At 51.7% G+C, this 27734-nt stretch overlaps 12 protein-coding genes across 12 annotated transcripts, besides 2 other annotated features; all 12 read left to right on the top strand.

The window, feature by feature from the left end:
- Nucleotides 1–1195: 1195 nt before the first annotated feature.
- Nucleotides 1196–1455: a repeat region.
- A 2408-nt stretch (nucleotides 1456–3863) lies between these two features.
- LPMP_300740 (CDC16, putative) lies at nucleotides 3864–5504 on the top strand (the record flags this gene model as incomplete). The annotated part of the gene is made up of 1 exon (XM_010702807.1): nucleotides 3864–5504. The coding sequence occupies one exon, from the start codon at nucleotides 3864–3866 to the stop codon at nucleotides 5502–5504; it is 1641 nt and encodes a 546-aa protein (XP_010701109.1).
- Nucleotides 5505–6961: 1457 nt separating this feature from the next.
- Nucleotides 6962–7762, top strand: LPMP_300730 (fumarylacetoacetase, putative; the record flags this gene model as incomplete). Its single annotated transcript, XM_010702806.1, has 1 exon — nucleotides 6962–7762. One exon carries the CDS (start codon nucleotides 6962–6964, stop codon nucleotides 7760–7762), a length of 801 nt encoding a protein of 266 aa, XP_010701108.1.
- Nucleotides 7763–8174: 412 nt separating this feature from the next.
- Nucleotides 8175–8660, top strand: LPMP_300720 (nuclear movement protein, putative; the record flags this gene model as incomplete). The annotated part of the gene is made up of 1 exon (XM_010702805.1): nucleotides 8175–8660. One exon carries the CDS (start codon nucleotides 8175–8177, stop codon nucleotides 8658–8660), a length of 486 nt encoding a protein of 161 aa, XP_010701107.1.
- Nucleotides 8661–8979: 319 nt separating this feature from the next.
- LPMP_300710 (40S ribosomal protein S30, putative) lies at nucleotides 8980–9180 on the top strand (the record flags this gene model as incomplete). The annotated part of the gene is made up of 1 exon (XM_010702804.1): nucleotides 8980–9180. One exon carries the CDS (start codon nucleotides 8980–8982, stop codon nucleotides 9178–9180), a length of 201 nt encoding a protein of 66 aa, XP_010701106.1.
- Nucleotides 9181–9643: 463 nt separating this feature from the next.
- On the top strand, nucleotides 9644–9844 carry LPMP_300700 (40S ribosomal protein S30, putative; the record flags this gene model as incomplete). The annotated part of the gene is made up of 1 exon (XM_010702803.1): nucleotides 9644–9844. The coding sequence occupies one exon, from the start codon at nucleotides 9644–9646 to the stop codon at nucleotides 9842–9844; it is 201 nt and encodes a 66-aa protein (XP_010701105.1).
- Nucleotides 9845–10484: 640 nt separating this feature from the next.
- Nucleotides 10485–10685, top strand: LPMP_300690 (40S ribosomal protein S30, putative; the record flags this gene model as incomplete). Its single annotated transcript, XM_010702802.1, has 1 exon — nucleotides 10485–10685. The coding sequence occupies one exon, from the start codon at nucleotides 10485–10487 to the stop codon at nucleotides 10683–10685; it is 201 nt and encodes a 66-aa protein (XP_010701104.1).
- A 664-nt stretch (nucleotides 10686–11349) lies between these two features.
- On the top strand, nucleotides 11350–13545 carry LPMP_300680 (phospholipase C-like phosphodiesterase, putative; the record flags this gene model as incomplete). Its single annotated transcript, XM_010702801.1, has 1 exon — nucleotides 11350–13545. One exon carries the CDS (start codon nucleotides 11350–11352, stop codon nucleotides 13543–13545), a length of 2196 nt encoding a protein of 731 aa, XP_010701103.1.
- Nucleotides 13546–15580: 2035 nt separating this feature from the next.
- On the top strand, nucleotides 15581–16774 carry LPMP_300670 (hypothetical protein; the record flags this gene model as incomplete). Its single annotated transcript, XM_010702800.1, has 1 exon — nucleotides 15581–16774. One exon carries the CDS (start codon nucleotides 15581–15583, stop codon nucleotides 16772–16774), a length of 1194 nt encoding a protein of 397 aa, XP_010701102.1.
- Nucleotides 16775–17619: 845 nt separating this feature from the next.
- On the top strand, nucleotides 17620–18216 carry LPMP_300660 (hypothetical protein; the record flags this gene model as incomplete). The annotated part of the gene is made up of 1 exon (XM_010702799.1): nucleotides 17620–18216. The coding sequence occupies one exon, from the start codon at nucleotides 17620–17622 to the stop codon at nucleotides 18214–18216; it is 597 nt and encodes a 198-aa protein (XP_010701101.1).
- Nucleotides 18217–19923: 1707 nt separating this feature from the next.
- Nucleotides 19924–21345, top strand: LPMP_300650 (histidyl-tRNA synthetase, putative; the record flags this gene model as incomplete). The annotated part of the gene is made up of 1 exon (XM_010702798.1): nucleotides 19924–21345. The coding sequence occupies one exon, from the start codon at nucleotides 19924–19926 to the stop codon at nucleotides 21343–21345; it is 1422 nt and encodes a 473-aa protein (XP_010701100.1).
- A 747-nt stretch (nucleotides 21346–22092) lies between these two features.
- LPMP_300640 (ribosome biogenesis regulatory protein (RRS1), putative) lies at nucleotides 22093–22743 on the top strand (the record flags this gene model as incomplete). Its single annotated transcript, XM_010702797.1, has 1 exon — nucleotides 22093–22743. One exon carries the CDS (start codon nucleotides 22093–22095, stop codon nucleotides 22741–22743), a length of 651 nt encoding a protein of 216 aa, XP_010701099.1.
- Nucleotides 22744–23796: 1053 nt separating this feature from the next.
- On the top strand, nucleotides 23797–25410 carry LPMP_300630 (nitrate reductase, putative; the record flags this gene model as incomplete). The annotated part of the gene is made up of 1 exon (XM_010702796.1): nucleotides 23797–25410. The coding sequence occupies one exon, from the start codon at nucleotides 23797–23799 to the stop codon at nucleotides 25408–25410; it is 1614 nt and encodes a 537-aa protein (XP_010701098.1).
- Nucleotides 25411–25638: 228 nt separating this feature from the next.
- Nucleotides 25639–25922: a repeat region.
- Nucleotides 25923–27734: the final 1812 nt, after the last annotated feature.

Below are 27734 nucleotides of genomic sequence, written 5' to 3'. Positions count from 1 at the left end.
TGCTTCCAAAAATATTGAAAAGGACATTATTTATGCAACAATCGCTAGGTTTGCAAATCACTTTTCAGAAGCTTCCAAGCTTGACCGAAGAACCGCCGCGAGCCAAAACGGCCACGCCGCACACCGTTCCCAAAAGGATCAAAATGCTTTCCACTTGCTGTACTCTGTGCGGAGGGCGCGCCCTCCCCGGAACCAAGTCAGCCCTTTGCGCTCACAAGCTTCGACTCCGCCACGACTTTTTTCTCCCAGACCCGAGGCGTAACTTCCTCAAATTTCGAAATGCCCTCAAAGAGAAGATTCACCAAAAGCTGAAAATCCTCCGCCGCTTTGCAGAAATCTCCTCACAGAAAAATGCGCTCCTGAAAAATCGCACCGTTTTCACGTTTCAACACCACTGACGCAAGAGCAACCCATATTCCAAAGATTGATTTCGGTGTCAGAGATTAATTACCCTGAGAGACTGTAATCATTTGCCCCCGATAGGCGCATACTTACATTACAACCAGCATGTATGGATTCATCTTTTTCACGCCCCCAACACCATTCCAGCACACGGAATGCGCTGACCCTCAGAGTCACAGGCGTCACGCAGCATCCAGTTTCCACCGTATTGTGAATTCCTGTTTCCAGCACATTTCAGTCATAGGAAATAACGTATATTAGAATGACTTCCGCGATCACCAATTCCAGTCGCTGGGTCATAATGAGCAACAAAGGCGACACAAAAAGACAAACATGTGCAGACTATAATAATTAACGAAGAAAAACCTTCCAGGATGACCTTTTGCAAACCCAGTCTGAAACTTGATAGCCGCATGAAGCGGCAGAGGCGCATCCAAGAAAAGCGCCTCCAAAAAAAAATGGCCCGCCAACGGATCACGAGCATCCACCACACCCCGGAAATGGTGCTTTTCCACACGGCATAGCATATCGCAAAGAACCCCTTTACCAATAAAAAACAAAAAATCACGCATTGTACCTTTAGGAATTTGGGTCCGTCCGGCTCCCCATTTCATGAAGGGAAAAAGTCTCAACGCTAACAAAAAAACACCACCAGAACAACCACCAGCTCGCAAAAAGAACAAATTCTTCCACAAGAGCCTGCTTAACGAGAAGCTTGGTGGGGCGGGCGTCCCCCAAAGCCTGCGCCCCCGCATTAAACGCAACAACCCCCCCACCCACGCACACACACGCACACACCAGTAGGCAGCGAGGGCTGCGTGGGATGCGTCCGGGTCGCGTGGGCACTCTGCCTATCGCACGGGCGACATGAACGTGCTCACTGTCGCAGGTTGCCAAAACGCAACGCCATCCACAACCCGACCGCCGACATCAGTGCCGATGAATCGCTCTGCCCCCCCCCCCCCCTCTGCGCCTTAGGCGCCTGACTCCGTCACTACCAGAGACGACCCGGCAATGGCAGAGGGGGGCTCCTTTCTTTCTTAAATAGAGTGGCGCATCCTGATCGAAAGTAATGTTTCAGTCGGGGATGGTGTTCTACGCAAAAAATATGCGAATGAATGGGCAGTTGTTACGACAAGGATTGGGAATCTGTGAAGCGGTCGTGCTCTTTGCCCGGTTGGGCCCCCATGGGGGAATTGCTAGGCGCTTGGAGACCATGAAAAAATTTATAATGTGTGTATGTGTTTTAAAAGAGAACGGGGCTGGGTGCTGCGAGATGGTCTCAGGAAATGAGCTGTTGGCGCTGAGAAAGCGGTGTCTAGGGTACCAATGGCGCATTTTCTGATTTGCACGAATTTGTTTCTTGCGAGGTTGTCCCTCGCCAGCTTGTGAAAAAGTTGTGCTTTTCTGGAAATAGAGTCCTTTTGATTTGGCTTTCTTTTCGGTTGAAATGGTGGGCGCGTGGCATGGCGGTGACTCTTCGGACAAGGGGAAGGGGGGGAGGGATGGCGCGGGACGCGGGACAGGGAACCCCATTTTTTTTTGCCGCTATGGAATGGGGACGGCGTTGTTTAAAGGCACTGTCGCTTTGGGGGGTGGGTGAAACCACTTGGTGGGGTGCGGTGGTGATCATCTTTTCGTTCTTCCGGCCATTTTTGACGAGGAGGGAGGCCCAAAGCGGTGATGGTGAGGTGCGCCCTCTCCTTTATTGCCTTTTTGTGTTTTGGACAGCGCTTTGTTTTCAAATCTTTTTTCACAGTGGGAGAGATGGGATGCAGCTAATCTCGTGTTTTCGCGCGGTGGAACAGGAAGTTTTATTCCGGATTCTTCCCGTTACAAGAAGCTCTTCTATTGTTTTACCCTGTAGCGCCCTTGGTGTTTTGCGAGGGTGTATCCGAGACTTCAAACTTGAGACGGAATAATTTCTGCACTTTTCATAAGCACATAATTGTGGGCGCATTGGCGCGCGTGTTTTAAAGCTGCGTGTGTGTGAAGCCACCGCGTTCGAATAGGGGGCTGTCGTTGGAAAGCGCCACGGTTTGCTCTTTTTTCTGTTGGCCAGTGAGTGATCTTATTCCATCGTATGGCAAAAAAATGCGCTCATTTAAAGTGTTGCGCGGCGCGTTGGCACTGCCGTGTTTCTGCTCTTTGGCACCGTGGCGAGCCAAAAGCCGGCGTTCCGCCAGTCCCGTGTTTGGCTTCTTCGCGCCAAGTGGTCGGAAAATGGCGCGGGAAGTGGGTTGCTCTGTTTGCTGCCGAGGTTCGTGGCGATGGGGGGGGGGGGGTGGCCCGGCAGCGCCGTGGTCCGCGGGGTGCCGGTTTTCTTTTATTGCTAGGAACAATGCCTTGGTCTAAACAGGAAAATTGCCCCAGCAGAGGTCTTGAAGGGGGATGGGTGGGCGGGTGTGTTGTTGTGGGCCAAAAGCTGCTGGAATGGTGGCTTTTTTTTTTTGACAGCGTGACGATGCATGGGCTTGCCTTTTGCTCGGCGCATGTCTGGGAGGCCTGGTGCTCATTTTCTGAAGCGTGGGTGCGGCCTGTTACGCTCTGGAAAAGTGACTCGCAATGGGGCTGCCTTCTGTATGGGTGAAACAATTACGGCTTAAAATATTCCAAAGGCCAAGTGGCGAGTTGCTTCGGATGTTTCCAACCAAAGAAAACATATGTCCCGCTTTCTCGAATAGTTTCTTGCTGTCCGAGCGGCGTTGGGAAGGCCCTTTCCGACATCCCAGTAGTGCGGCTTTGGCTTCGGTGAAGCGAATTTGTTGGCCAAAGGGTTTCACTTCGGGTCATACATTTATGTTAAGAGGAGGCGGGCAGGGATGCTGGCTGAACAGTTCGCAGGGAAGGGGTACAGAGCGGCTGACCCAGTTTGCAGACATAAAAATGGATGGAGCTGCTTCAATGAAGTCATTCGAGCAGCGAAGCGTAAAGCTTTTCATATGTTCGTGATTGGCCGGTTCTTGGTGAACGGCAGCAGAGACTTTGCGTTGTTTTGGAGGCTACAGATGTGTGGTATTTCGACTTGGAATTTTTTTTTCATTGAGGTCAGAGGGCTTTTCAGCCGAGAAACTAATAGGTCATTAGCGCCGCTGTTTGTTTGTTCGGTTGATGATGCAGTTAGAAAAACGATCACCGAAATTTTATGCGGGTATAGACGAGACAGGTAGGGGTTGTCTGGGATTCCAGCATGGGTGACGACACCAGTCTGAGAGAAAAGGGAAAATTTTCCTTAGTTGAAAAAGGGTGGTGGCACCACTGTATCTGACTGCTTGCGCCTGGGACGCTCTACGGACAGCTGTTCCAGCACTCCCCACAGGCCAATTTTGTCTCATTCCGCCTTTATCCATTAGTTTTCTCCCCGTCTTCACTCTTTTCCCCCTTGCTTTCCTCTGTTATTAACTTCTCTACTGCTAACACACCAGAAAAACTATCTTTACCTACGATTTGTAGGTAAAAAAATGGACGCTATTTGTGTTCTGAGAGAAAATGCGCTTCGTCTAGTTTCAGGTGGGCAACCCATGAGCGCGCTTCATTTGGTCGAAATGCTCTGCGAGCTGCAGCCGAATAGCGACGAAAACCGCTCCTTGAAAATTCGATGTCTTTATGAGCTGCATGAGTTTGACAGTGTGTTGAAGCTGGCCAAGCAGATGACTTTTGGATACGATCAAAACAGCGAGGTATTTTTGCTAGCTGTAAAGGCCGCCTTCGAGCTTGGGGATCTCAAAACGTGCGTCCAGCACGCAATGACTCTCATTAACGCTGATTCATCGAAGGTAGTTGCGATGTGCTTTGTAGCCAAAGCTGCTGAGCTTTCCGGCGACCCCGCGAAAGCTGTGCATTTTTACAAAATGGCACTTGAAGCTGACCCATTTTGTGGCGAGGCATTCAGTGCACTGACAGAGCGTCATCTTCTAGATCACTGGGAAATACTGGAGCTTATCAATTCACTCCGCATACCACCTGAGATTGAGGTTTATCGAAGTTCTCTGAAAGCACGCATCGGCTGTGATTATATCACATCTGGTATCAGCGGTGTGCCTCGGACGCTCGTGCTTCTTGCTGGAGCAAAAAAAGAGTATGAGCGCAATAATTTGCGCCAGGCACTCTCGTTGACAACAGAAATTCTGGAGATGGAACCGTATCACCGCCAGACATTGTGTCTGCATCTATGCATCCTTGTTGATTCAAAGGCAACACCACTGCTTTTCGAAAAGGCACACTTTCTTTCCAAAAACAAATGTTACACAGAGTTGGCAGTGTACGCAATCGGCTGTTTCTACTATTCACTATCGAACTACGAGCGAGCGGGACGGTACTTTAGCCGAGCAAGTGAACTCGATTGCTATTTCGCTGAAGCGTGGATAGCATACGGCCACTGCTACGCGAAGCTGGAAGAGGGTGAACAAGCATTGAATGTCTATCGCCGTGCCATGAACTTTTTCCCCGGACTTAGCGTCTGCTGCACGTACGTTGGTATGCAGTACAGTAGGGTTAACCAGCGCTCTGTTGCACGCTGCTTTTTCGAGGAGTCACTGCGAAAAAACCCTGTCGATTCACTTGTGCTGAACGAGCTTGGCGTTCTGGCGCTCGCAGAGGATAATCCAAAGCAAGCACTTGGGCTGTTTCAAAAAGCGTACGACAGTCTTCCGAATCGAGAGAATCCATCTGAACACAGTGATTGCATCTTGTTTAATTTGGCCACTATGTACCGCAAGCTACGACAATACGAAGCTGCTATTGATTACTACAATCAATACGTCAGAAGCCGACCAAACGCCAGCCACGGTCACTGTGCTCTTGGCTTCACATATCATCTCTCAGGAAACATCAAGGCTGCTATCAGCTGCTATCACACAGCCGAGAGCATCAAGCCAGACTCGTTTTGCCGAGATCTACTGCGGAGAGCACTTGAACTTGACTTTGGAATTCGCGGAAGGCTTTCATGGGATTCTGAGAGGCCATATTCATCCTTCTCGCCTGGAGAAGTCTCTTTTTCCGCGGTTTCGCGAAGGCTTCGGTCCGAGTCGACTGATGCAGACAGTGTAACCGCCTCACCACCTCCTAGTGTCGGTCGAAGCTTAGATTTTCAGCCACAATGACAGTGTCACACAAAAAATAAAATCACCCTCGATATGTGATATCCTTCTTCTGGCAACTAATATGAATACTTAGTTTATGCTCGCTTTATATATGGATATGCCTTCACATGGTGAGCCTGCCAAAGTATCGAAGGCATCATGTTCAAATCGCAGGCATGCTTCTCTGCTCCCCTCTTTCCCCCACTTTCACATCTCCCCATTTCAGCTAATTCATTTTGTTCGGTGCATTGTGCCACTGTTTTGGTATAGATGGAGTTTTTCTACATAATCGGTAGAAACTGCTATTTGCAAAGCAATGCTTTGGTGAAGGCCTGTATTTCATGTCTGAAGAGTTGATCAAAAACAAAAAACTAAACAAAAGGTCCTGCGAAAAGTGGTCAACACACACAACGAAGCTCAATTTCTGTGAAATCTAGGAGTTTTCTTCGAGCAAAACCCTTATTGGTACTACTAAGGGTGTTAACAATGAACTACTTTCGTGGTCTATTTAGGAATAACACGAAAGACTCCTGCATAAATGCTTCACCTAGTCAGGGTGCTCATCACCACAGTGGCCCTGTATCAATTGATAGGCCACCGAAAGAATGCACGCACCATTCTGAAGAATTTAGTATAAAGCAAGCTTCTTCTCATCCCCAGGAGGGACCTTCCTTGTCAGAACCCAATGAGGATGTTCTACAGACCAATAGTGATTCCCAGCCTCTACCAGAGGTACATGCCTACCAGACTTCCTCTCAACAGGAGAGGCCACCCCTGCATGAGGGTTTACACCCTGCATATCGATACACCTGTGGGGATTTCTCGGAAACTATTTCACGCGAAGAGGCGATGCTGGCGCGACAGTACAGTTTCTCCAGCCCTTCCGATCGAGGTCACGCCGTAGCAGTGGCTAGTACCACTCGCTACAGCGTAAGAGATTCTAAGAGTGGTGAGTTTGATTCTATTTTCAAGCAGTTTATTCATGGCATCGCCGATCAATAATTAATTTTTCTCACGCGTGCGTTTCTCGACACAAAGAGTCCATTGTATTGAATGCGATGAAAGTTTCTCATTGTTTTTGCTTCACCTGCTAGACACAAAAATTCTCCGGGGCTTCTTGTTGCTGTTATTAAGTTTTGGGAGAACTATGGTTCACCCTATGAAAAGAAGCAAAAACACAGTAAGCAGAGTTTATCAAGCATCGGTCTACAAAGCGGAGGCACATGGGGGCCGCTTCCGCTGCTTTCTTATGCGTGGACGCATTACATGGGTGAAAGTTCTGTTTTTCTTTTTTATGGTTCTCCTTTGTGTGGTTTGGAGACTTCTGCCTGGCAAGGCTTATCTGCCCTGAGCAACCTTAGCGTTGACATGCCGCGAAAGAAAATGATGCTCTATTGTTGATTGCGTGAGAACAGGTTTGTCTTGCATGTGCTTCTTTGCCTCTCTCCCTTTCTTTGGGAATATCTTTGTAGTACACAATGCGTTACTCACTGAGGCTTCTTTTGGCCACAAGGGCGCCTATTGCCGACTACATCGAGTATTTGCGGCAGGTAGACAAAGAGCTCCCCTCGCTTCACGAGATTTTTCCAAAGTCTAACGTAGTCGAGGATGTGGTGAAGTTTCACGCGTCTCTTTGTGCGGCAATGGAGGAGAACGCGTATCCTCTCATAGGTTTTAAAGTTCTACCACCCGAACACGAGGCTATTACTACACTGCGTGGTACGCAGCCTGTGTGTTTTCCCATCTTCGAGAATCTGTTCCAAAGAAAAAGTGTATCTATCAAGCACGATCGGCTTCAGTACATCGAAACTGCGATATGCCTTGAGGTCAGAAATCTTCTGGATGACTGCAGCACAGTGGACGCAGCTTCACTCAACACTGTTTCATTCTCTCCAAGTCTTGAGGTGTCGGGGTCACGATTTCCGTTCTACGCACCAACGCTAACTGCCATGGCATGCGATCTTGATGGGTGCGTCAGTATAACAAAAGGATGTAGCATCTCCCTGGACAGTATCAAAAGAGACAGTTTGACGACTACTCGCTTTGTCTTGACGCACAATCAAGAGCCTATTCAGACGGGCTCAGCGAAACTGTGCATGGAAACTCCATTTAGTGCTGTCGTCGCCGCAGCTGCATATGCGAAGGCGATCAAAGCTCCAGCAAAGAAGAGCCTCTTTGTCTTTTGCGGTGGAGTGTCTCCGCGCACACCCATTCAGGCCGGCACCTACGCTTTCGAATGGGGCCGCTTTGGTCGACTTACGTATTCTGTTCTGCCTTGAGGAAAGTAAAGTGTTTGTATTGATCAAGCAGAAAAGTGAAAGAGAGCCTATGGAGTGGGCAGCACTACCACTGCCTTCGTCTGCGAGGAGCCCACCGTGTGCTTGCTCGCTCACACTCCATTAACGGATTACTGAGTTGTGTGCGTGTGTGATGTTGCTCGTCGACGACAGCAAGCGGCGTTGTTTGTTTCAGAAGTTTACCCATAGAAACTATAGAATGCACCATCTGCTATTTCACAATGCAGCGATCGAATAACCTGGGAAGTTGCTTAAAGGTCATCCTTGAAGGAAAAGGACACATTCTCTACAGATGAAACCCATCTTTTTTGCATCCTTCTGCACATATGCTCAACGTGGCTACCTCAGAGCTCGTAACACACTCATTTTGCACAGCATTGCACTTCATTGCATAATGTCTCTTGTAGGTTCCCAGGAAGGGTTGACCGACCTGATTCCGTGCAACGAGCAATGCGGCGGCGACTACACGCTGTACACCTTTGGACAAAGCGAAAAGGAGGTGACAATCACTGTTCCTCTAGCACCAGGCACTAGAGGGAAGAGTCTCTGTGTCGATATTAAGCCGAAGTACCTGCAGATCGAGGTTCCCAGCAAAGGTACCATATTGGCAGGTGAGTTGTACAAGCCGATTAGCGTCCATGACAGCACATGGTGTATTCAAGACGGGAGGGAGCTGGTCGTAGTTCTCGCGAAAACCAACATACAATACGAGGAGTGGTGGCCGCACGTCGTGACCGGTGAGCGTCAGATCGATTTCAAGACGTTGAAACCACCATCGATTCGGTTTTCAGACCTTGACAGCGGTGCTCAGGCAACAGTAGCCAAAATGATGCACGAGCAGCACCAAAAACGAGAGGATCACAGGCTTGCGAATGCCTGAAAGGTGCTTTTCGAGATTGCATTTCTGCAATTGCTTTTGGAAGCGCAAGAAATGTTCGGTCTTTTTTTTCAATTGCATATAGCGATGTCACCTTTACAGTGCCACGAGATAAGAGTCAAGTTTTACAATCAGAGAAGTTCTAGAGCCATCTCGCAGAAGTGCAGAGGTGAACCACTGGCATTAATCTAGTACACGCATCGTAGCAGCATACTTGTCAATGAAGCACCGCTTACTCTTGCCTTTCTTCACGTCTACTGTCCCTCTGCTTTGCCATCTTCGTTTTCCTCAATATCCTCTACAGCTCCTCATTTTCATCATCATGGGTAAGATCCACGGCTCCCTCGCCCGTGCGGGCAAGGTCAAGAACCAGACCCCCAAGGTCGCTAAGCAGGAGAAGCCGAAGCAGCCTCGTGGCCGTGCGCTGAAGCGCCTGAAGTACACGAAGAGGTTCCTGGCGAAGGCGGTGAAGCTTGGCGAGAAGGTGCACATGAACAAGCAGCCCCCGGGCAAGGCCGGCTAAGGTGTATGCTTGCTTTCAAAGATACAGAGAGGCTCTATTTTTCTCATTTCAAGTGTTTTACTACCTAGCAACGTCAACAAACAAACACCCAGGTTTATGGGCTTTCGAGTGAGGTGCAAAGAAGTACTGCTTTGTTTCACTCTCAGTTGTGTGCTGGCACCGCGAACCCTTTTGAGTTCAGCGTTGGCCATACGATAGGCTCGATTATTGACGGCGGTTAAGTAGCTGTACGCCTTTTCTTGTGCATTGTGCACATGTTTCGCAGACAGCGCTGGTTGGCATAACAACTTCACCTCTTTTTCACCATCTTGCCATCTTCGCACGTCCTCTCCCTTCTCCACATAAGCGGGTTCTTTGGTACACTCCGCCGGCTAACCGCTGAATAATTCCTTCTAAACCCATTTCTTCCTCTCTATTCCCCCATAATAATTACCACTGTCAATCAGCATCTTTCGTCGTTATCATGGGTAAGATCCACGGCTCCCTCGCCCGTGCGGGCAAGGTCAAGAACCAGACCCCCAAGGTCGCTAAGCAGGAGAAGCCGAAGCAGCCTCGTGGCCGTGCGCTGAAGCGCCTGAAGTACACGAAGAGGTTCCTGGCGAAGGCGGTGAAGCCTGGCGAGAAGGTGCACATGAACAAGCAGCCCCCGGGCAAGGCCGGCTAAGGTGCTTGGAGGCCGTGGTTTGAGTTGTTGGCAACGCAAATCGTTTTCTTTCTGTTTTAGTTTCTATTTTTCTTCAACTTTCCTCCATGTTTGATCCTCAATGGCTGTACGAGAGCGCTGGACTATGTATGAGTCGGGTGACTCTGCGAGGTGTACTATGAGACTGGCGACCGTCTTGAATTGTAGCCATGTAGAACCCTCTTCACCTAACTCGTACAGAGGATGGATTCTCTCTCTGCTTCTTGCTTTTGCTTTTGTATCTTGCCACGACCGCGTCTCACAGTTTTGTGCTCAGCGCTTCTTCAGATATCTCCAACGAACCCGAACTGCGAAATCCAGTAAACCCCCAGCAGGTCGATGGACTGCGTGATGCAACAATGGCCACAGGCACGGAAAGGCGACACCCATTTCCCTCGCCAGGGACGTGCATGCTCTCGCGCTGTGACTTGTGTTCTAGGCCTTTCTTGACACTGTGGTCAATATGTCCTCAAGCTGACCTTATTACTTTCCTTCGAGTGTGACAGGACCTGCTTTACTGCATTATCTGCTTCTCGCTTCACTTTGTACGCCTACACTCCCTCCTCACCACTATACGCGACTGCGTGCATTACACAAACACACTTTCGAAAAGAATCTCATCATGGGTAAGATCCACGGCTCCCTCGCCCGTGCGGGCAAGGTCAAGAACCAGACCCCCAAGGTCGCTAAGCAGGAGAAGCCGAAGCAGCCTCGTGGCCGTGCGCTGAAGCGCCTGAAGTACACGAAGAGGTTCCTGGCGAAGGCGGTGAAGCTTGGCGAGAAGGTGCACATGAACAAGCAGCCCCCGGGCAAGGCCGGCTAAGGTGCTCCTGTGCTTTTTTCTTTTCGGTAAGGGATTCGATGGCTGTCTTTGTGTTCATTTAACATTTGCAAAAAAAAAACTGCAGCAAGAACGCGTATCGGAGCTGCGTGGGGTCTTAGACAGTCGTAGACATAGATTCAGAAACGCTACAGTTCTGCGTACCGCCGCACTTCTACCATAGTGGCCGGGGCCACGATGTAAGTGCTGCCTCCAAAACGCACCTTCGCAGTGCCTGCTTTCCACCCGAATGCCCTTCAAGTCGTTTAGCCAAAGATGCACTCTGTGCTCGCGTGTAATACACATTCCACCGCTATTCCTGATGCCTACCTTCCTCACTAACTTTTCCTCGCGGCTCTGTAAACAAAATTGGTGTGTTTTCCCTTTCAACTGTATCATCTCATGACAAACAGGAAGCATACAAGAAGATACACGTTGTCTGGGAGAGAATCACATGTGAAGACAAACAGCCTGAGGATCCTAGTGTGCGGTGACGCTGTGTTTTCACGAAGTAGAGGTGTGCCTGCCGAGTAGTTGCATTCAACCCCAAGAGGGGGGAAAAACGAGCACATATCTGAATTGTAATGCATACTCGCAAGCGCACGCAGCCGCTACAAGACATCAAAACGGATATATCAGTTTAGGCGTGGGGATTGTGTGAGTGGAAATGGGATGCCTGAATTCCAAATCCGCGGCGGAAAAGACGACCCCGGGCGCGGTGGGGTCTGGTTATCACTCCCAAAGTAACAAGAGGCATAACCATAGAGAGAAGAAGGGGATTTTCTCGAAAGCCAACACACTCAAGGAGTGGCCAGGTTCTTTCGACAATGATGAGAGGACTGAAAAGGCGGAGTCGGATGCAAACAGAGCAATACAGGCCTCCGCTGAGCGGTTCCTGCGTTTTATCCTGGAGGGTGCGGAGCGCTTCTTTAGTAGCCTGCCCGATTCTCAGGCGGTGAAGCAAGTGATTGCATTGACGTTTACTAATTCCTGTGCTGAGGTAACACGCACCAAGTTCCGTCTCAAGCTCGATGTCATCACGGCTCTTCTGACGTCATTAGCGCGGGAGCTCAAGCTGCCGTTGATAGAGGCATCTGTGCCGCAGGTCGAGGAGCGTGCCATGGATGACGGCTTCTCACGCATTCTACTGGCGTGGTTCTCGAACAACCCGTCGTATGAAAAGATGATTTCGATGATCGCGGGTCAGGCGGTGCTCAATACTCTGTACATCCGGTACGTGGTGAATAAATGCGTTTCGTTCGAGGACATTCTAGCCTATCAGTTCCGCTGGGTGTCTGTGAACAAAGCTGCGACGGAAGTGTTCAATAGGTTCACTGACGGGAGGGAGTCGATGACATCAGAGCAACTAGGCAAGTTCTTGCGTGACGTGCAGCGCAGCGAGGCCACGGATCGCCAGGCTTTGGAGAAGTTCAAGTACCGCTTCGGTGGCGGCATCCACAGGTACAACTTTATCAGCTATAATGGGAGCGTGTTGACAAATAATGCCATCGACCCTGCACGGACGTCTGATGTGTGGCAGGACATGACGCAGTCCTTCACGCACTACATGGTCTCGTGCGTGCGCATCGAAACGGAGGAGGACCTCAACCGTGCCACGGCGGATGGAGCGCGTGCTTTGGTGCTCAACATCAATAAAGCCAGCAACGGAAAACTCATGGTTGGATCGTGCGAGTTGCAGACCATATTGGAATGCGTGAAAGCGAACGGTTTTACGACGAACACGTACCCGATCATCCTGTGTCTTTCCCCTGGAACACCTATGCCCATTCCTGTTCAGGATGAAGTAGCGAAGATGATCAACGACACCTTGGAGTCAGCCGTGGCGGAGGGACTCATGTTTGAGGGCGCCATGATCAATGACCCCATGTTCAGCCCTGGTGCGCTGCGCAAGAAGGTACTTGTCATGAACCATCAGGACCGCCTGAAGCCCTTCATTGGTTTCCTGGTAGCCGATATGAACAAGGATGGCCTCGGCGTTCGAGTCACTGATGTGATGGAGGGGACACCGGCGTCGAAGGGTGGGGTGCTCAAGGATGATTGGCTGACGCACATAAACGGGATTCCTATTCAGAACAAGCTGCATCTACGAGAAACCCTGGCGCAACTCAAGGTCGGCGATGAGTTCACTGTGCGCCGAGAGAACTTGAATGAGATCAAGGTGGTGGTGGGCGGAACCATCGATCCGCAGGACACGACCGCGTCCGCGTCTCTCTCTAGCATCACTTTCTTCAATTACTCTAACAGTACTGACCCGAAGCCATGGGACACGGAGCGCGTCCCCGCATCGAGTCTCGTCACGACTCAGTTGACGCGGAAGGACTTACTGACGCATTTCGCGTTCTGCACGGTGAACTCTGCTGATACGTCTATTGACCTGCCAGATGCAGAGGGCACTGCGGCCAGCCTGGGCATCCAGTTTGTTGACGTGGATAACAGCGAGCGGTGCCTTTCCTGGGCACGTGGACGGTTCTCTGACAACGGTCGCTGCGGGTACATTCTTAAAACCGACATCGACACAGCCAAGTCTCCTGAGTTGAGCTTCAGGATCATTGGTGGTCCACGCCTCCTCAACTGCTCACCCTTGACGTCGATGAATGTCACCATCCATGGCGCAGGGGTAGCGCGTATGAATGGGAGTCAGGTTTCCTTTACGGATTGCGACCAGTCTACGATAGCAGTGGTGCAGATGACGTTCGAGGCGAACGGCATGGAGCGGACCTTTACCTCCGCTTTCTGCCCTGCTCTTCTTCGCTACGGTTACCGGGCCCTTCCTTCGGTCCTCAGTGGGGAAGAGCGCGCCTCGAAGAAGCAGATCCATGGCATCTATTGCTTCATCAAGTAGAAATACCCGACAGTGTGGCCCTGGTCTCTCTGGTGAAGGTGAAGGTGGGGCTGTCTTTGTGTGAGCACTTATGTCCCTCCACGTGCGCTCCATCAAAAGATGGGATGCTTCGCATCATTTGTTTGTCCTCCTTTGTGTTTCTTGCTCCATCCTTCCTGCCCCCTTCCGTCTTGGCCTCGTGGGGGGCTTACTAATTTTGTAGTAGTCCTTTTTTTTTTATAGCACAGTTGCGTTTGCACGGGACCGAAAAGAAAAACCTGAACCGATGCACGGGGACACGAGCACCCACAAATGCAGGCATTTCTATCGAACTTTGCCCCGAGCCCTTTTAGTACTCTTCTTTTACCATTGCTGTTACTCTTCACACAAGTTGTTGTATGGTTGCTAAGAAAGGATCGGGCAGTGGGTTCTCTAGCAGCTCAAGATCTTCTCTCTGCTACGGGCATCCGTGCTGCGAGGATGTATTTTTTCTTCCAGTTGCAGCACAGATGTACTCGCAAAAAAAAAAAAAAGACCATGGCGCAGTTTTTTCGGCGAAGGAGAGAAATGAAAAGCGGTATTTGAATTTGTGTCGAGGTCGACTACGTCTGGTTTCCGTTACTACAGCTCTGATAGGCTACGCGGGGTAATGAAGGGTCTCGCCTCACTCATGCGGCACTCGAATTTGTGGCGTGGATGTTGCGAGCAGTTTCCATCATACAAGACAGCTATTGATGTAGCGCATTCGTCTTTTTTTTCTTTCAGGTTTTCCATTTCCACTCTCAATATATGAAAGAACTACACGAAACATACCCCCTTTTCGAGAAGTTTGGCTAGTAGTTTTCTGCGTTTGCCCGCCTTGTGCTATCTTTTTTTCTGTGTTCCACTTGGTCATAGCTAAAGTTGTTGGAGCCTCTCTTGCGAGAGCAGTGCATCTTGCTCAGTCTCGTCTCTTTTATTGTTGTCTACTCAGCACGTCGAAGTGAAATCACGGTCATTAAAATGACTCCTCTCTTTTTCTCGTTCGCTTCGAGGTAGCTCGCCGCACACTTGAGCTCAGTGTGCGGTCTCCTTCTGCTGTGATTTATCAACGTGTCTTTAGCGTACTTGTTTGTCGCTTTTCTTTTTTTTTTTAATTTGTGCGTGTGTCTTAGGGTTTCCTCACTCAGTTTTTCTCATGGAAGGTACCATTTACGTCCACATGCTTCAGGTGTGGTGAGGGGAGACGCACCGCTCCTCTTGCTTTTCTTCCCTTTCCCTGTTTTTAGTGCTGGTTACCTGTGACGTTGTCCTCATCGCAGGCGGCGAGGCGTAGGGAAGAGGAAGGGAGTTTGACTTTTGTACATGTACACACATTCACACATCTGCACGCACAACCCGGAGACCGATGCATTTTTTCCTGTTTGTATTGTTCTTGCGACTGTTGACTGGCTTTCACGGCTCGACCTCCCCTCTCTCTCTTCCGCTGTGCAATTTTTTTTTTTCGGTTGATGCATTCTCGTGTAGCTTGCGTGCGATGCTCGTGAATGTGTGCACGTCTGTCAGGGGTGTATGTATGTGAGTCGTGGTAGTGCGTGTATTGCGGTGGGCAGCAGCGGGGTTTGTTCTAATTTCAAGGAATTAACACAAGCAACACAATGTGTTGCATCACACACACACACACACCCAAGCCAGGACGCACCGATTCACGACGCCTCTGAGGCCACGACCTCTTTTCGTGTTACGAATCCCTTATTGTTCTTTACGTCGACTTCTCGTCTCTCTCCTTCGTTCGAAGACTGTGTGGTGTGACGAGTGCGTGCCGCAAAGAAGCTTCCCCCACTATATCTGCATGGGCCTGATACATCGAATCCTTGAGCGCGTCTCGGCACCTCAGAACCAGCTCTATATGTCGATCTTTCCTCTTTCCCTCGTCTACAACATTTCCTGCTGACCTCTTCACTAGCGTTCTAGCAAACGTTCTTTTTTCTCTCTCGTTTGTGAGCGATACAAGCAGCGCCAAACGGCGTTTTCGCATGAGCGATTTGTTTTTCCCACAGACAAAGAAGCGTGTGCCATGCTTCGTCGGACGTCGCACCGACTACTGGGGTACACCCCAATAAACCCCGATACGTCGCCAATGCTCATGTATAGCCAGTGTCACTGGCACTACAACTTACCGCAGGGGATGGAGCGCCCTAGCAGTGTGAACCGCTCTCTTCCGGCACCCTACCAGCCCCATCACAGCTCCGTGAACAAGTACCGTGGTGTGTGGATCTCGACGGAGATGCACCCTGCCTTTCTTGTAGGACTTGAACCGCAGCTAAAGAAGCTTCCTCACGGGCGTGCGGTTCCGCACACACCGGTCGCGGAGGTGATTGATGAGTTTGAGAGGTTTAGTCCACTGATCGACGACGCCGCAGCCCGCGATGGCTGGCTTGCAAAAATTTTTCAGCACTGTGCCTTTCAGCGCAGCGGGACGGAGGCGATGGCGCTGTGGAACAAGCACTGCGCTCCTCGATTTATGCGCGATGACAGCACGTCTGCGCCACCTCTCCCGCTCGTGCAGGCTGTTCTCTTCTGCTGTAGCAAGTCGGACAACACAGAGTGGCGACCCATCTTTACGAAATGTCTAAAGGATGGGTGGAACTACACTCCCTCCTTCGACACACCGCAGTGGAGCTACCTGCTGAAGAGTCTTGGTCGCCAAGGAGACGAAGCGGGGGTGAGGCTGGTGCTGGAGGAGATGGCAGACGTGCAGGCGGATCTGGATCGTGTGGAGGCGCGCTCACTCGTATACGCACTAAACGCGGTACATGATAAGGCTATCTACAACTACGTCAAAAAGTACCTCTTCCACTTTGGCGAAAGGAAGGTGAAGTTTTTGCGCATCACGTACGCCGACCTGCGTGGGCACGGTGCGGAAAAATTGCGCGTGCCACTAAAAGAGAACGACTCGATGTTCTACCACGTCTGCTGGCATGCCAGTATTCGTCAGCCGCGCCAGTTCTCTCCACGACAGCTCTACTTTGACTACACCCCATCCCATCTCGCCGCAAGTGGTCACAGCTCGAACGCCAAGGTAGACGGCATTGTGAAGGACAAGATTGAGAAATGGAAGGCGGAGGGTTTGCTGCCGGAGGATTACGTTCACGAAGATCGCGTCTACGATCGCACCGCAGCTTTTAAGAGTGTAGCGCGTCAAGAGAAGTGGAAGAAAGTCCCTCGAATCGTCAAGAGCAAGCGCTTCGGTTACTCAGGGGAGCCGTGAGGTTGTTCCTGACCTTTTAGCTCTTCTTCCGTTTCTTGTTGTGCACGTCGCTGTTCCGAAGGCGCCGCTTTGGCCCTCATCGCGTGGGTTAACCGACTTACCTGAGTCGCCTCTGGAAGAGGGTACCTCAGGGACAACACGCAGTACAACTGACTGCATCGTCGCTTTCTCTTGCGAGAAATGCTGTGGGGCAGAGATGGCGTGTGCGACGCTTGCGCTGATGATTGTTGTAGTGTATGCGTGTAGTAGTGCGTGTGTGTATGTACTTGTCACTATTCACGGATATACTTGTGTGCATGTGTGTCTGGTTTTCTTACTGTCACCAGTGATACATGTAAACGAACAAAGACCACGATGGAGTGAAGGCACGCGTGTGCGTTATAGTGAGGCCCATGAAGGAACAGTGTGTTGCAAAGATGAGAGATGCAGAGTGGAGGGAAGAGCAGAGGGCACATGTGGGTGGTAGAGGCAAACCCCCTGTCCATGTGGAGGACTACCTTAAGGTTGAACGGAAAGCACATTCATACATCAAGTCTTCCACACGTTGGTGGTGGGGGGGGAGGAGAGGAGGAGGTGGCGCCATGCTGTCTATTTTTCCCTATTTCCAAGGCTTTCCTCCTCTCCCTTTCCCAATGCCGCTCCTTTGTCCTTTCTGAAATGCGCTGTTATTCTTCCCTTTACCGCGTGGTGCTGTTGGGTTTTCTCTTCTTTTCTCCTTCTCATCTAGAGCTAACCCTCCGTGTGACAGAGTACTCTCGCAAGCATCTTCACACCCACCGAAAAGTTTCTGCTCTCAAAGTCCACGGTGGCTCGTCGTCTCATCAGCAGCAGCATTTTCCTTCGCCATGTTTCGCATATGCAGCGTGTGGTGCTCCAATGCCCTACACAACAGTACCCCATTTGTTGACGGCGCTCTGCAGCTCATGAAGCTACACCTGGCTCACCGGAACGCTGTGGCCGACAAGAACAAAGCTGCGTGCCACGCAATAGAGCAGGAATTTTTTCGCGAGGTGGAGGTGTTTCGCCCTTGCTTCACCATGGCTGCCTCGTTGGAGGTTGCACAACAGTACTCCAAGAAACTTTACGCAGCGCTCAAGTACTTCCGTATGGACGATGATCCGCTTATCCGCCAGCTGGACTTGCTCCTGGGACGAAAAGGAATGCGGGATGGACGTCATAGGGATCAGCGAGGCTTCTTCAAGGGTGCCCACACATCCTACGCGTCTGCGTTCGGCAAGGTCGCGGAGAGCGCGCACAATAACTTAGAAGAGCACGTTGAAACAACGCTGCCGACCGAGCTGCCGCATGCACCAAAGGTGGACCTGACTGCTCCCCGACGCCCTGGTGCGCTTTGGATCAACCAGCGTTACAGAGGGCACTGGGTACTCCAAGAGCCCGACATCGCCATCACGCGCAGTGAGCGCCGCGAGGATCCGTGGTAGTCTTCGAAGTATCTTTTCTTCACATTTGCCATCATTGGGTTAACAGAGTACAAGCACCGCAGGACGCGTAGAAAAGAGAAGACGATCGAGTTCGAGGTCATAATATTAGGGGAAACTCTTTCGAAGTCCTCAGAGGTGCGCACGCGTATCCCTGTAGGGCCCGCGTTCTCTTTTTTTTTCTGCACATTTCGCCGTGCTGCGCTGCAGTCCGTCTCTCTTTGCGTAGGCCACATCTGTGTAGTCATGCAAGCGAACACGCCCCTATTTTTTTGCGACTAGCGAGGCTTTACGTGCTTTTGGAACCCGATCGAGGGGATTCCTCTCTGCTCCCCCAGCGTCTTTCCCTGCTGTATCATGGAGCTCTCTCTTTCTCTCTCTCTCTCTCTCTCTATATCGTTTTACTCCTATTCTTTTTCTCATACATAGACACGAAAGATGCAATTGCAATGTGGAAAGGCTAAGCCTGTGCCTCCACTGATGACTTCAGGGGCACTGAACCCGTTAATCGAAGAGGATACAAGTGACCGTGTTACCTCTGGCGCGAGGGAAGTTGAAAGAGTCACAAATTCAGGGCTAACCAACTCGTTCGACTGTCGTGGGGGCACTAGCACCCTTGCTGAGGGCTCCTACATTTCGGGCAGCGCTGTTGTTCATACTGATATGGCTGCATTTTCGATTGGCGCCTACTTTGTTTTGTGTGCCGGTGCAGTTGTGCGTCCCCCAGTTCGCGTCTATGTAAACCAGGGTTTCGCGTGCGCTGAGCCGCGTGTCCGTGTCGGGTCGTTTGTGTACGTGGGAGAGCAGGTGGTATGTGAAGCGGCGGATATCGGGCACATGGTTAGACTTGATGCGCAGTGTGTGGTGTCCACTGGGGCGCACCTTCCAGATGGTGTGTGGCTGCTGGCTCGAACGTGGGTGCCCCCCGAGGTGACGCTGTCCCCCTACACCGTGTACGCCGGGGTTCCAGCGACGCCTATCCGAAAGCTGAATGCGCGTTCCTATCAGCTACTGCACATGGAGTTCCTGCGCAGGCGACGTGAAGCTTCATGACGAGACTTGTATCCCTTTTGAGTGTCCGCAAATGGTGAGGGGCTTTACACTCCGTGGACGAGCGCCGCACAATGTACAGCCTGGAAAAGCCTGATGAATTGTGTGTCTGTCTCTATGAATGAAGTAGCGCTCCCTCTTTTTCTTCTTCCCGTAGTGCATCTGCGTAGCAACACGCACCTGCCGCACGCGTTGTGGCAGCGGCAGACACGTGAGGATGATGACAAGATTCACTCTGCTCCTTATTCTACTGACAGATGGAGCCGTTCTAGTAATGCACAGAGAGGAAAAGCAACTGTCAACGGAACTTCAAGATGATGGACTCACATTTCCGCTTACTGCTTCTGTGCGTGCCGGTATTGCTCTTCCCTTATGTGACTGGCACCACGTCAGTGCTGTCTCCCGACTTGGCCATCACCTTCCTCTTTACACGTGTGTCATTCGAACGAACTTCATGCATGTCTCTCTCCCTTGATTCTCTCTGCGGGACTTTATTCTCCACCTTTGCACCTCTCTCCCGGTCCGTATGTGTGTGCGCATGTGCGCGTGTGCGTCGGCCATGTTCGATATATGGGCGGTTTTGAGACAACAGTTTCACACTAAGACAAATCAACAACGAAGCATTTCTATCGCCGGTCGTCTAAGTGGGTGAGCGTCAGAATGTCCTCGACGGCCTCACTCAATGCCGAGCTTCTTGCGGAAATCAACGACCTGAGGGTGAAGCTCGCCGAGAAGGAGGCGCTGCTGCAGCCGGAAGGGGTAGTATCGAAGAGGTCCAAGAAGAAGAGCCAGGCGAACATGATTGAGAAAGAGCCGGTGCAGGGCTGCCGCGACTTCCCTCCGGAGGACATGCGCGTGCGCAGGCACCTCTTCGGCGTTTTCCACGAGACGGCCCGAAAGTTCGGCTTCGAGGAGTACGACGCCCCGGTTCTAGAGTCAGAGGAGCTCTACATCCGCAAGGCGGGGGAGGAGATTACAGACCAAATGTTCAACTTTGTGACAAAGGGTGGCCACCGCGTCACACTGCGACCGGAGATGACGCCGTCATTAGTGCGTCTGCAGCTCTCGAAGGGCCGCTCTCTCCTTCTGCCTGCCAAGTGGTACTCCATCCCGCAGTGCTGGCGCTACGAGGCCATCTCTCGCGGTCGTCGCCGTGAGCACTACCAGTGGAATATGGATATCGTCGGCGTGAAGAGCGTGGCTGCAGAGGTGGAGCTTTTGTGTGCAGCGTGCACAGCAATGAGTTCCCTCGGCCTCACCGCGCAGGACGTCGGCGTGAAGGTGAGCTCGCGCAAGTTGCTGCAGTGCGCACTCACCGGCGCTGGTGTGCCAGATTCTCTCTTTGCCTCCGTGTGCGTGATTGTCGACAAGATGGAGAAATTGCCTGAGGAGCAAATCCGAGCGGAGCTGAAGGAGTTGGGCTTGGATGCCCAGCAGGCGGATGGCATCATCAGGACACTTAGTCTCAAGTCCGTTGATGACTTTGACAAGGACCTCTTTGACAAAAATGGCGCCCTCTCGGAGCTCACGGAGCTCTTCGTGCAGATGCAAATGTACGGATACGGTGACTGGGTCCAGTTTGATCCGAGCGTTGTGCGTGGGCTCGCTTACTACACCGGTATCGTTTTCGAGGCGTTTGACCGCAGTGGTGAGTTCCGCGCGATCTGTGGAGGTGGCCGTTACGACAACCTATTCACCCTGTACGGAAGCCCACAGCCTGTCTCATGCGTCGGGTTCGGGTTTGGCGACTGCGTAATTGTTGAATTGCTGAAGAAGAAGAGGCTGCTTAACCCGTTGCCGCATAAGGTGGATGATGTGGTGATTCCGTTCAACGAGTCTCAACGAGGCACCGCCCTGAAGGTATTGAAGCAGCTGCGTGACAAGGGCCGCAGTGCCGACATCATTATGGACTCCAAGAAGATTGTACAGACTTTCAGCTACGCAGACCGCATCGGCGCTGACCGCGCCGTGCTGATTGCGCCGGACGAAGCAGAGAAGGGCATGGCGCGAGTGAAGATGCTGCGCGAGGGGCAGGGGAGGGAGGATGACCGCGGTGATCTTGTGCCCTTCGAAGAGTTGTAGCCTGCAAAATTGCTCTCTTGAGCGCCTCCATTGACATACGGAGGCGGCTGCACTGTCTCCTTTCTTTTCTCTTCTACGGTCTGTGAGCAAGCAGCGTCACCGCCCCCTCTCTGAGGACGCTGCGCGCAGATCACTGTCGCAGGAGCACCAAGCACTTGCTCATCTGAGGGTCATTCTTCTCTTAAAAGGAACAGCGCTCGCTATTTCTTCCTCCCCCATTTTTTCGGTTTCGCGCCGGTATGCTACGCGTGCTGCCTCGCTTTGCTAGTCCTCTCCACACTAAGTAAGTCGAAAAGTTCGCACACTTTATGGCCTCAGTGACATGCCAAAGATGCACCTGCACCCACATTGATGTGCGCACGCTAGAATCGCAGGGTGTGGGCTTTGTGTCTGTATATGGGATGCGTCCGTTCGCAGTAAGAAGAGGCGGGGTCTTTATTCAAAGTTGGAGGAGTGGCGCGTCCTCTCACCCTGTCGGACTTGTGCACTTTTTGGCCTGTCTTCCTCAATATCCGTGTCTATGGCTCTAATCTTGTTAAGGGATAGCAATATGCATCACGACTTGTTTGCTTCCAACAAAAATGCGCGATTTCCCCTCTCTTGCTTTTATCCTTCACTTTAGCCGCGTCTTCACCCCTTTCTTGTCTCTTGTTTCTTCACTCTCCACAAAAACACGACTGCCCAAATCGTCATGCCCCCGAGCTGGCGTAGTGTCCACCTCCCCTCTCATACCTTAAGACAGCCGCAATGAGTGAGTATCAGCTAGACGTGGGTCTGTTGACGGTGACGGATGTGTCCACTGTGAGTGGACCAATGCGTCGCGAGGAGGATCTCATCAGCTCTTGCACAAATGCACTCAAAGCGCTCCTCGGCGAGTTTGTTCATTTACCGACAGAGGTGAAGAAGACCAAATACGAGAGTGCGACGACCTTAGTACAGCTGCCGCAGCCGGTGATGCAGCTGCCTCGCGAGAAGGCGCTGCCGAAACCGAAACCGCTCACCGCATGGCAGAAGTTTGCGGTCAAGAAGGGCATCGACATTCATCGAAAGAAGTCAAACCGCGTTTTTGACGAGGATCGCCAGGAGTGGAAGGACAAGTGGGGCAAGCGTGCCCGCGAGGACCGCGACAAGTATGACTGGCTGCGTGAGGTGAAGTCAGGGTACATGCCTGCCGAGGATGGCGGAGACCCATTTCTTGATGACCTCCGCACGAAGCACGCTCGCCTAGAAAAGCAGAAGAAGAAGGAGGAGCACAACAAGCGCCGCTCCGTGCACTTAATGCAGGCACAGGAGGAGGTGAAGCACCTTTCGGCCGCGTCGCGCAACCTCTCTACAGCGTCCAACGGCAAGTTCGAAAAGGCAAAAAAATTTAAGAAAAATACAAAGCGCCTCGCTTGAGTCTCCCGGGATCACAGCTGCGTCGTGACGGGCGTATACGTATTACGAGGGTACCATATCTGCGCCTGCTTTGCTGAGTAAAATCGTGTGGTTTCTGGCTTGGCTTCCTATCTGTAGTGTAGGAGCTAGTCGGTCGTGTGTGTGATTGAAAGTGGAAAGGACTCCCCTATCTGTGTTTTATCACGGGCACTGGGAGAGGTCTCGCACCCTCGCTTGCGTTCTCATGCCCACAAGAGGGATGTTATCGTTATCTGACCCACATACACGCATACAGACGCACTCCGCTGCGCGTTAAGCAACAAACGAGCGGGAGATGAGGGCAAGACACCGGCCGTTGCGACGGTGCTTGACAGAGAAGTTTATGGTTTGTTTTCTCACCATTGGTAACTCGAATAATGCGTTCCATTTATTTTCGTTTCTGTCTGCGTTGGCCTTTGTCGATACTGAGGTAAACAACCATACATCGAAAGTACGCATAAGTGGGCAGGCTCACTTGAAAAGCACATGGTGGACATCGTGGCCTAATGGAGACTTCACGGCGATCGTGTGGTCTGGGGCAGAGAGCTTCAGCTATATGTGTAAACACAGTCGCACAAAGTGTGTCTCATGCTTTTTTTTCTTCGCTACTTTTATGGTTCCCTTTGACGTGTTCGTAGGCCTCTAAGGGCGGAGATTCGTAGGTGCCAATGGGCCATCATCGCTCCGTGGGCGCAGGTGTCCACTACTTTTTACCCCCTTATCTGCGCTTCTTTTTCATCAGAGGGGCGCCCTCTTTCACTGTCTCTGTGAATCGGACTGTGCTTCTTTGGCCTTCACGCAACGCACAAGGAGAGGTGCGAGCAACGCGAGGGCCTCGTGCACGAACGGAGCTCAGAGCGGCTGAGTTCCTTTTCTGTACTCCCAAGTGCTGCTCCATCTTCGTGCGCGTTTAGTTTTCTTTTGATAGTTTACGTTCACGTCCAGCGTATTCACGCTCTCGAAGGCACCGCTGCCGTCTGTACGAGCACAAATCTTCTCTCTCCCTTTGCTAGTTGCTTCTCTTGGTCATACCTCATGGGCTCAAATCACCCAAGGGGTAGCGCCGACGCACCTCCACACAGGGAGGAGGAGCAAGTTCACGCCGACACCGAACATAGCGCTCCACCTCCTACTTCCAACGTAGCAGCGCCGAAGGCAGCGGAGGTGCACATGACGGTAGGTCCTACCACACCGCCTCCGTCAGCGGAGCAGGTGCCTATGGCGGTACCGGGAGAGGAGCTGCGCAAGCTTACGATTCCACAGCAGCAGCGCTCGTACCGCAAGCTATTGACGATGGTGGAAGTGCAGGAGTTGATTTCCATAAACCCAGACCGCACGCTGGTAGTAATTCATGACAAGGTCTACGATGTGACTACTTTTCTCCCTTTTCATCCTGGCGGCAGCTCCGCGCTGCGGAGCAACAACGGCAAAGACGTGACGGAGGCCTTCTTCAGCATGCATAGTGCTACTGCAGCAGAGAAGCTGCCCGCTTTCTTGATTGGAGAGCTAGCGGCACCCGAGAATGCGTCTGCCGCTGCTGAAGAGACATCAACTGCTACTCTCGTCCCTGCGCATGTGCGTATGGCCGACATCACGAGGGCCCTCAGTGTGGATCCAAGGCGGATCATTCTTCTTCTTTTTGGCTATGCCTACGACGTGACACCAATGCGCGACAAGCACCCTGGTGGCCTACACGTGCTGCTGAACAGCAACGGTCGTGAGTGCGGCGACGTTTTTATGCGCATTCACGGCCCTAAGGCGAAGAAAATGGTGCAGCAGTTCTGCCTGGGTCCTGTGGAAGGTGTGGCAAACGGGCAGTCTCCGCTACGATCAGCGGCCGCGGTTGAGTTAGATTCCGCTGACACCCAACCAGCGGGACTCAAGGCTCAGTCCGCTCGGATTTTGGAGATAAAGCTGGCGAACTCAACGGGCACCATCCAGTACTTCACTTTTTCATGCTGGAAGCCACTCGACATCATTCCTGGTGGATATATCAAGCTCTACAGCAACCTGCGTGCGGATGAGGGCCGCTTCTACACGCTGTTCAAGACGGAGGTGACGAGCTTCACGATTTGTATGAAACACTACCCCACTGCCCGCACATCTGGGTACTTCTTTGACCGCAAAGAGGGCGATGAAGTCTTCTTCGACGGCCCTTTTGCTCCCTCTTGGCGGCTCGACATAGACCCCTCTGTGCAGCGCGCTGAGCCGAAGGAGCGCCACGTGGTGCTACTTGCTGGTGGAACTGGTATTACACCCCTGTACTCCATCTCCTCCAACGCGCTCGAGGCGCAATCGTGCAGCGCCACCTTAATTTTCTCTGTCCACACACCCGACGATCTTATCTTGGGAGAAGAGCTCAGTCGACTTGCCGCCTGCTACTCAAAGGCTCTGCCGATTCAGAGGCACACATTCCGTGTTGTGCTTCTCTTCTCTCGCGCGTCACAGCAGGATGCATCAGTGGAGTCCACATCCTTCGCCTCGCACGTGCTTTGTGGCGGGCGTCTCACGGCAGAGACTTTAAAAGGTATAGATATCCCCCCTGCTCAAGCGGCTGTCCTGTGCGGTCCTCCCGGCTTCAATGAAGCCGCAGCTGCTGCAGTGCTGGAGGCAGGGATCTGCACAGCCGCCCAGGTGTATTGCTTGTAGCGGAGTTGTGAAACACATTCGCAGCATGCACTGCACGTAACTGTTAGAATTGCGTACACTGCGATAAGGTGAAGTTATACAAGTCATCCAGTCACACAGCTGCATCTTCTCTCTAATTTTTCACTCTTCAGGCCTCTTCACGGACATATCACCAAAGGCAGCGGCTGTACAGCCTTACTGTCATATGGTTGGCACCTTCCTCCTTTTCACCTGTAATTCACTCATTCCCCCTGATGACGAGGAACCCCACAGTGCGGTATGAGAGTCTAGCACCCAGTCTGTGGGGTGGCCAACCGGCCCCTCTCTCCCTGCCACTGCCGGGTCGTCTCTGGTAGTGACGGAGTCAGGCGCCTAAGGCGCAGAGGGGGGGGGGCAGAGCGATTCATCGGCACTGATGTCGGCGGTCGGGTTGTGGATGGCGTTGCGTTTTGGCGACCTGCGACAGTGAGCACGTTCATGTCGCCCGTGCGATAGGCAGAGTGCCCACGCAGCCCTCGCTGCCTACTGGTGTGTGTGTGTGTGTGCGTTAGCACCTTATTTACCTTACACTGCAAGGAGTATTCGCTTATGTGCAAGGAGAATTATTTTCCATTCCGTTCGTATTTGATTTTGTTGCGCAGAAGTCTCAACTTTCCTGGAACACGAGTCGACGCTGACTCAGCTTACCCTTTACGTGTTATACAGAGGAAAGAAAGATCCTGAGGCAGATAGGCATACAACGATGGGAGTCACAAGGCCAGCTTGTTTTCTCTCGAGAGGTGACGCCGTATTTCCTTTTTGTGATAGGTCGTCAGAGCATAGTTGCCGCACGTGCGGACACACTGCTCCGCTGTAGCTGTTTATCCGCCGTTTCTCCTTATTTTTTGTACCTCTTTGGTGCTGGTGTCCTCTAGGATAAAGAGGAACTAAAGGGCGTGCTGCCTTCGAAAGTAGCGGCGTTCTGCTAGCTTTACCTTCATCCGTCTTCTCTCTCCACGTCTGCTCGCGTTGTTGTCACATCGCCTATCAATGTCGCTCCTTCTCGCTTTCCTCTTCCCTCACTTTTTTTTTCTACACTTTCCATGTTACTATTACCTATCGTGTAGTTTGACGATCTGCATCCGTTGCGAGTGCTTGTACAGTTCCCCAGGGACGACGTAGTTGACGCGCTATTTTCTGTGTGCGTGTCCGGGAACCTGTGCTGAGCGAGAAAGAGTGTACGTGCAGTTGGTGCGAGCGTATGTATGCGCGTCTACTCCCCTCTCCCTCCCGCTTTACAATTCACAAATTCCTCAGAAATTCCCATATTCGTAACCGCCTGTCGCAACGAACTTCAAGAAGGACCAAGCGAGGAGGCGAGGTAGCAACAATAGAGCAAGAAAGGAACCCATTACTGTGTGTTTTCCTGTGTGCGCCGGTACCTCCGTCCCCTTCCCTACAAAGGCGTGGCGCACACCTTTTCTGTGTCCGCTTACCACCAACTCTCATCACCACCAAAGGACGCGCACCATCGTTTTTTGATCTCCGCTTTTTTTTTTCTTTGGCTACAATTTCACATCGAAAGCGGGCCCCAGTTGACTCCCAAGCGGCGAGAAGGGAGAGGGGAAGTAAGGGGATCTTTTCACCTTTTCCTTTAGCTAACCCAAACCAATCACACACGTACACACACTGCCGAGCACTGTACATCCATTTCCGTTTCTCTCTTTCTATCCACCTGAGTCCCCTCCGTAAGAGGAGGTGTGCTCTTTGAGTCATTGCCACACCACTTCGCCTTTTGCTATAAAGAACGGAGACGAGCGGCGCATTCCCTCGGCACTTCACGCTTCCTCCCTCCAAGAAGAGTAGGGGTATCGCAGCTTTTTCTCTACCTTCTCTATGTTCTTTGTCCCTTTTTTACTTGTCTGACTTCAGCACTGCGCGTATCTACCGCCGAGGTGGTCTCTCTCCTTGTGCTTTCGCTTCGTAGTAGAGGAGAGGGAGTTGCAGCTGGGATACGGGGCGGGGAGAGGAATGACACCCACCCACAGAAAGCGAAAAGAAAACAACAAGGTATAGCGTGACGGCAAAAGCAAGTGGAAGATCATTATCAGACTTCTTTTCCTATCTTGCTCCTCTCTTTTTCCTTTTCTCTCTCGTACTGAAAGGGCCGTTTAGGAACAGCGTACACCCTGCTACATTTTTGTTAGCGTGCGCTCTGAAGTGTGCGTGTGCCCCCCTCTTGACGTGGCAGAGCGGTGCCGCGGCTGCACATATACAAAAGTCGTGTATAAAGTGTTTGAAGAGAAACTTCAGGGATAGAGAGCGAACGCAAATTGTGGTACCTATTAGCCCTTGTTTCTTGGGTC

The sequence above is a fragment of the Leishmania panamensis genome (assembly GCF_000755165.1).
Source record: "Leishmania panamensis strain MHOM/PA/94/PSC-1 chromosome 30 sequence".
Taxonomy (NCBI): Eukaryota; Euglenozoa; class Kinetoplastea; order Trypanosomatida; family Trypanosomatidae; genus Leishmania; species Leishmania panamensis.
The sequence above is the reverse complement of the archived record's forward strand: the minus strand, read 5'-3'. Positions and strand labels throughout refer to the sequence as shown.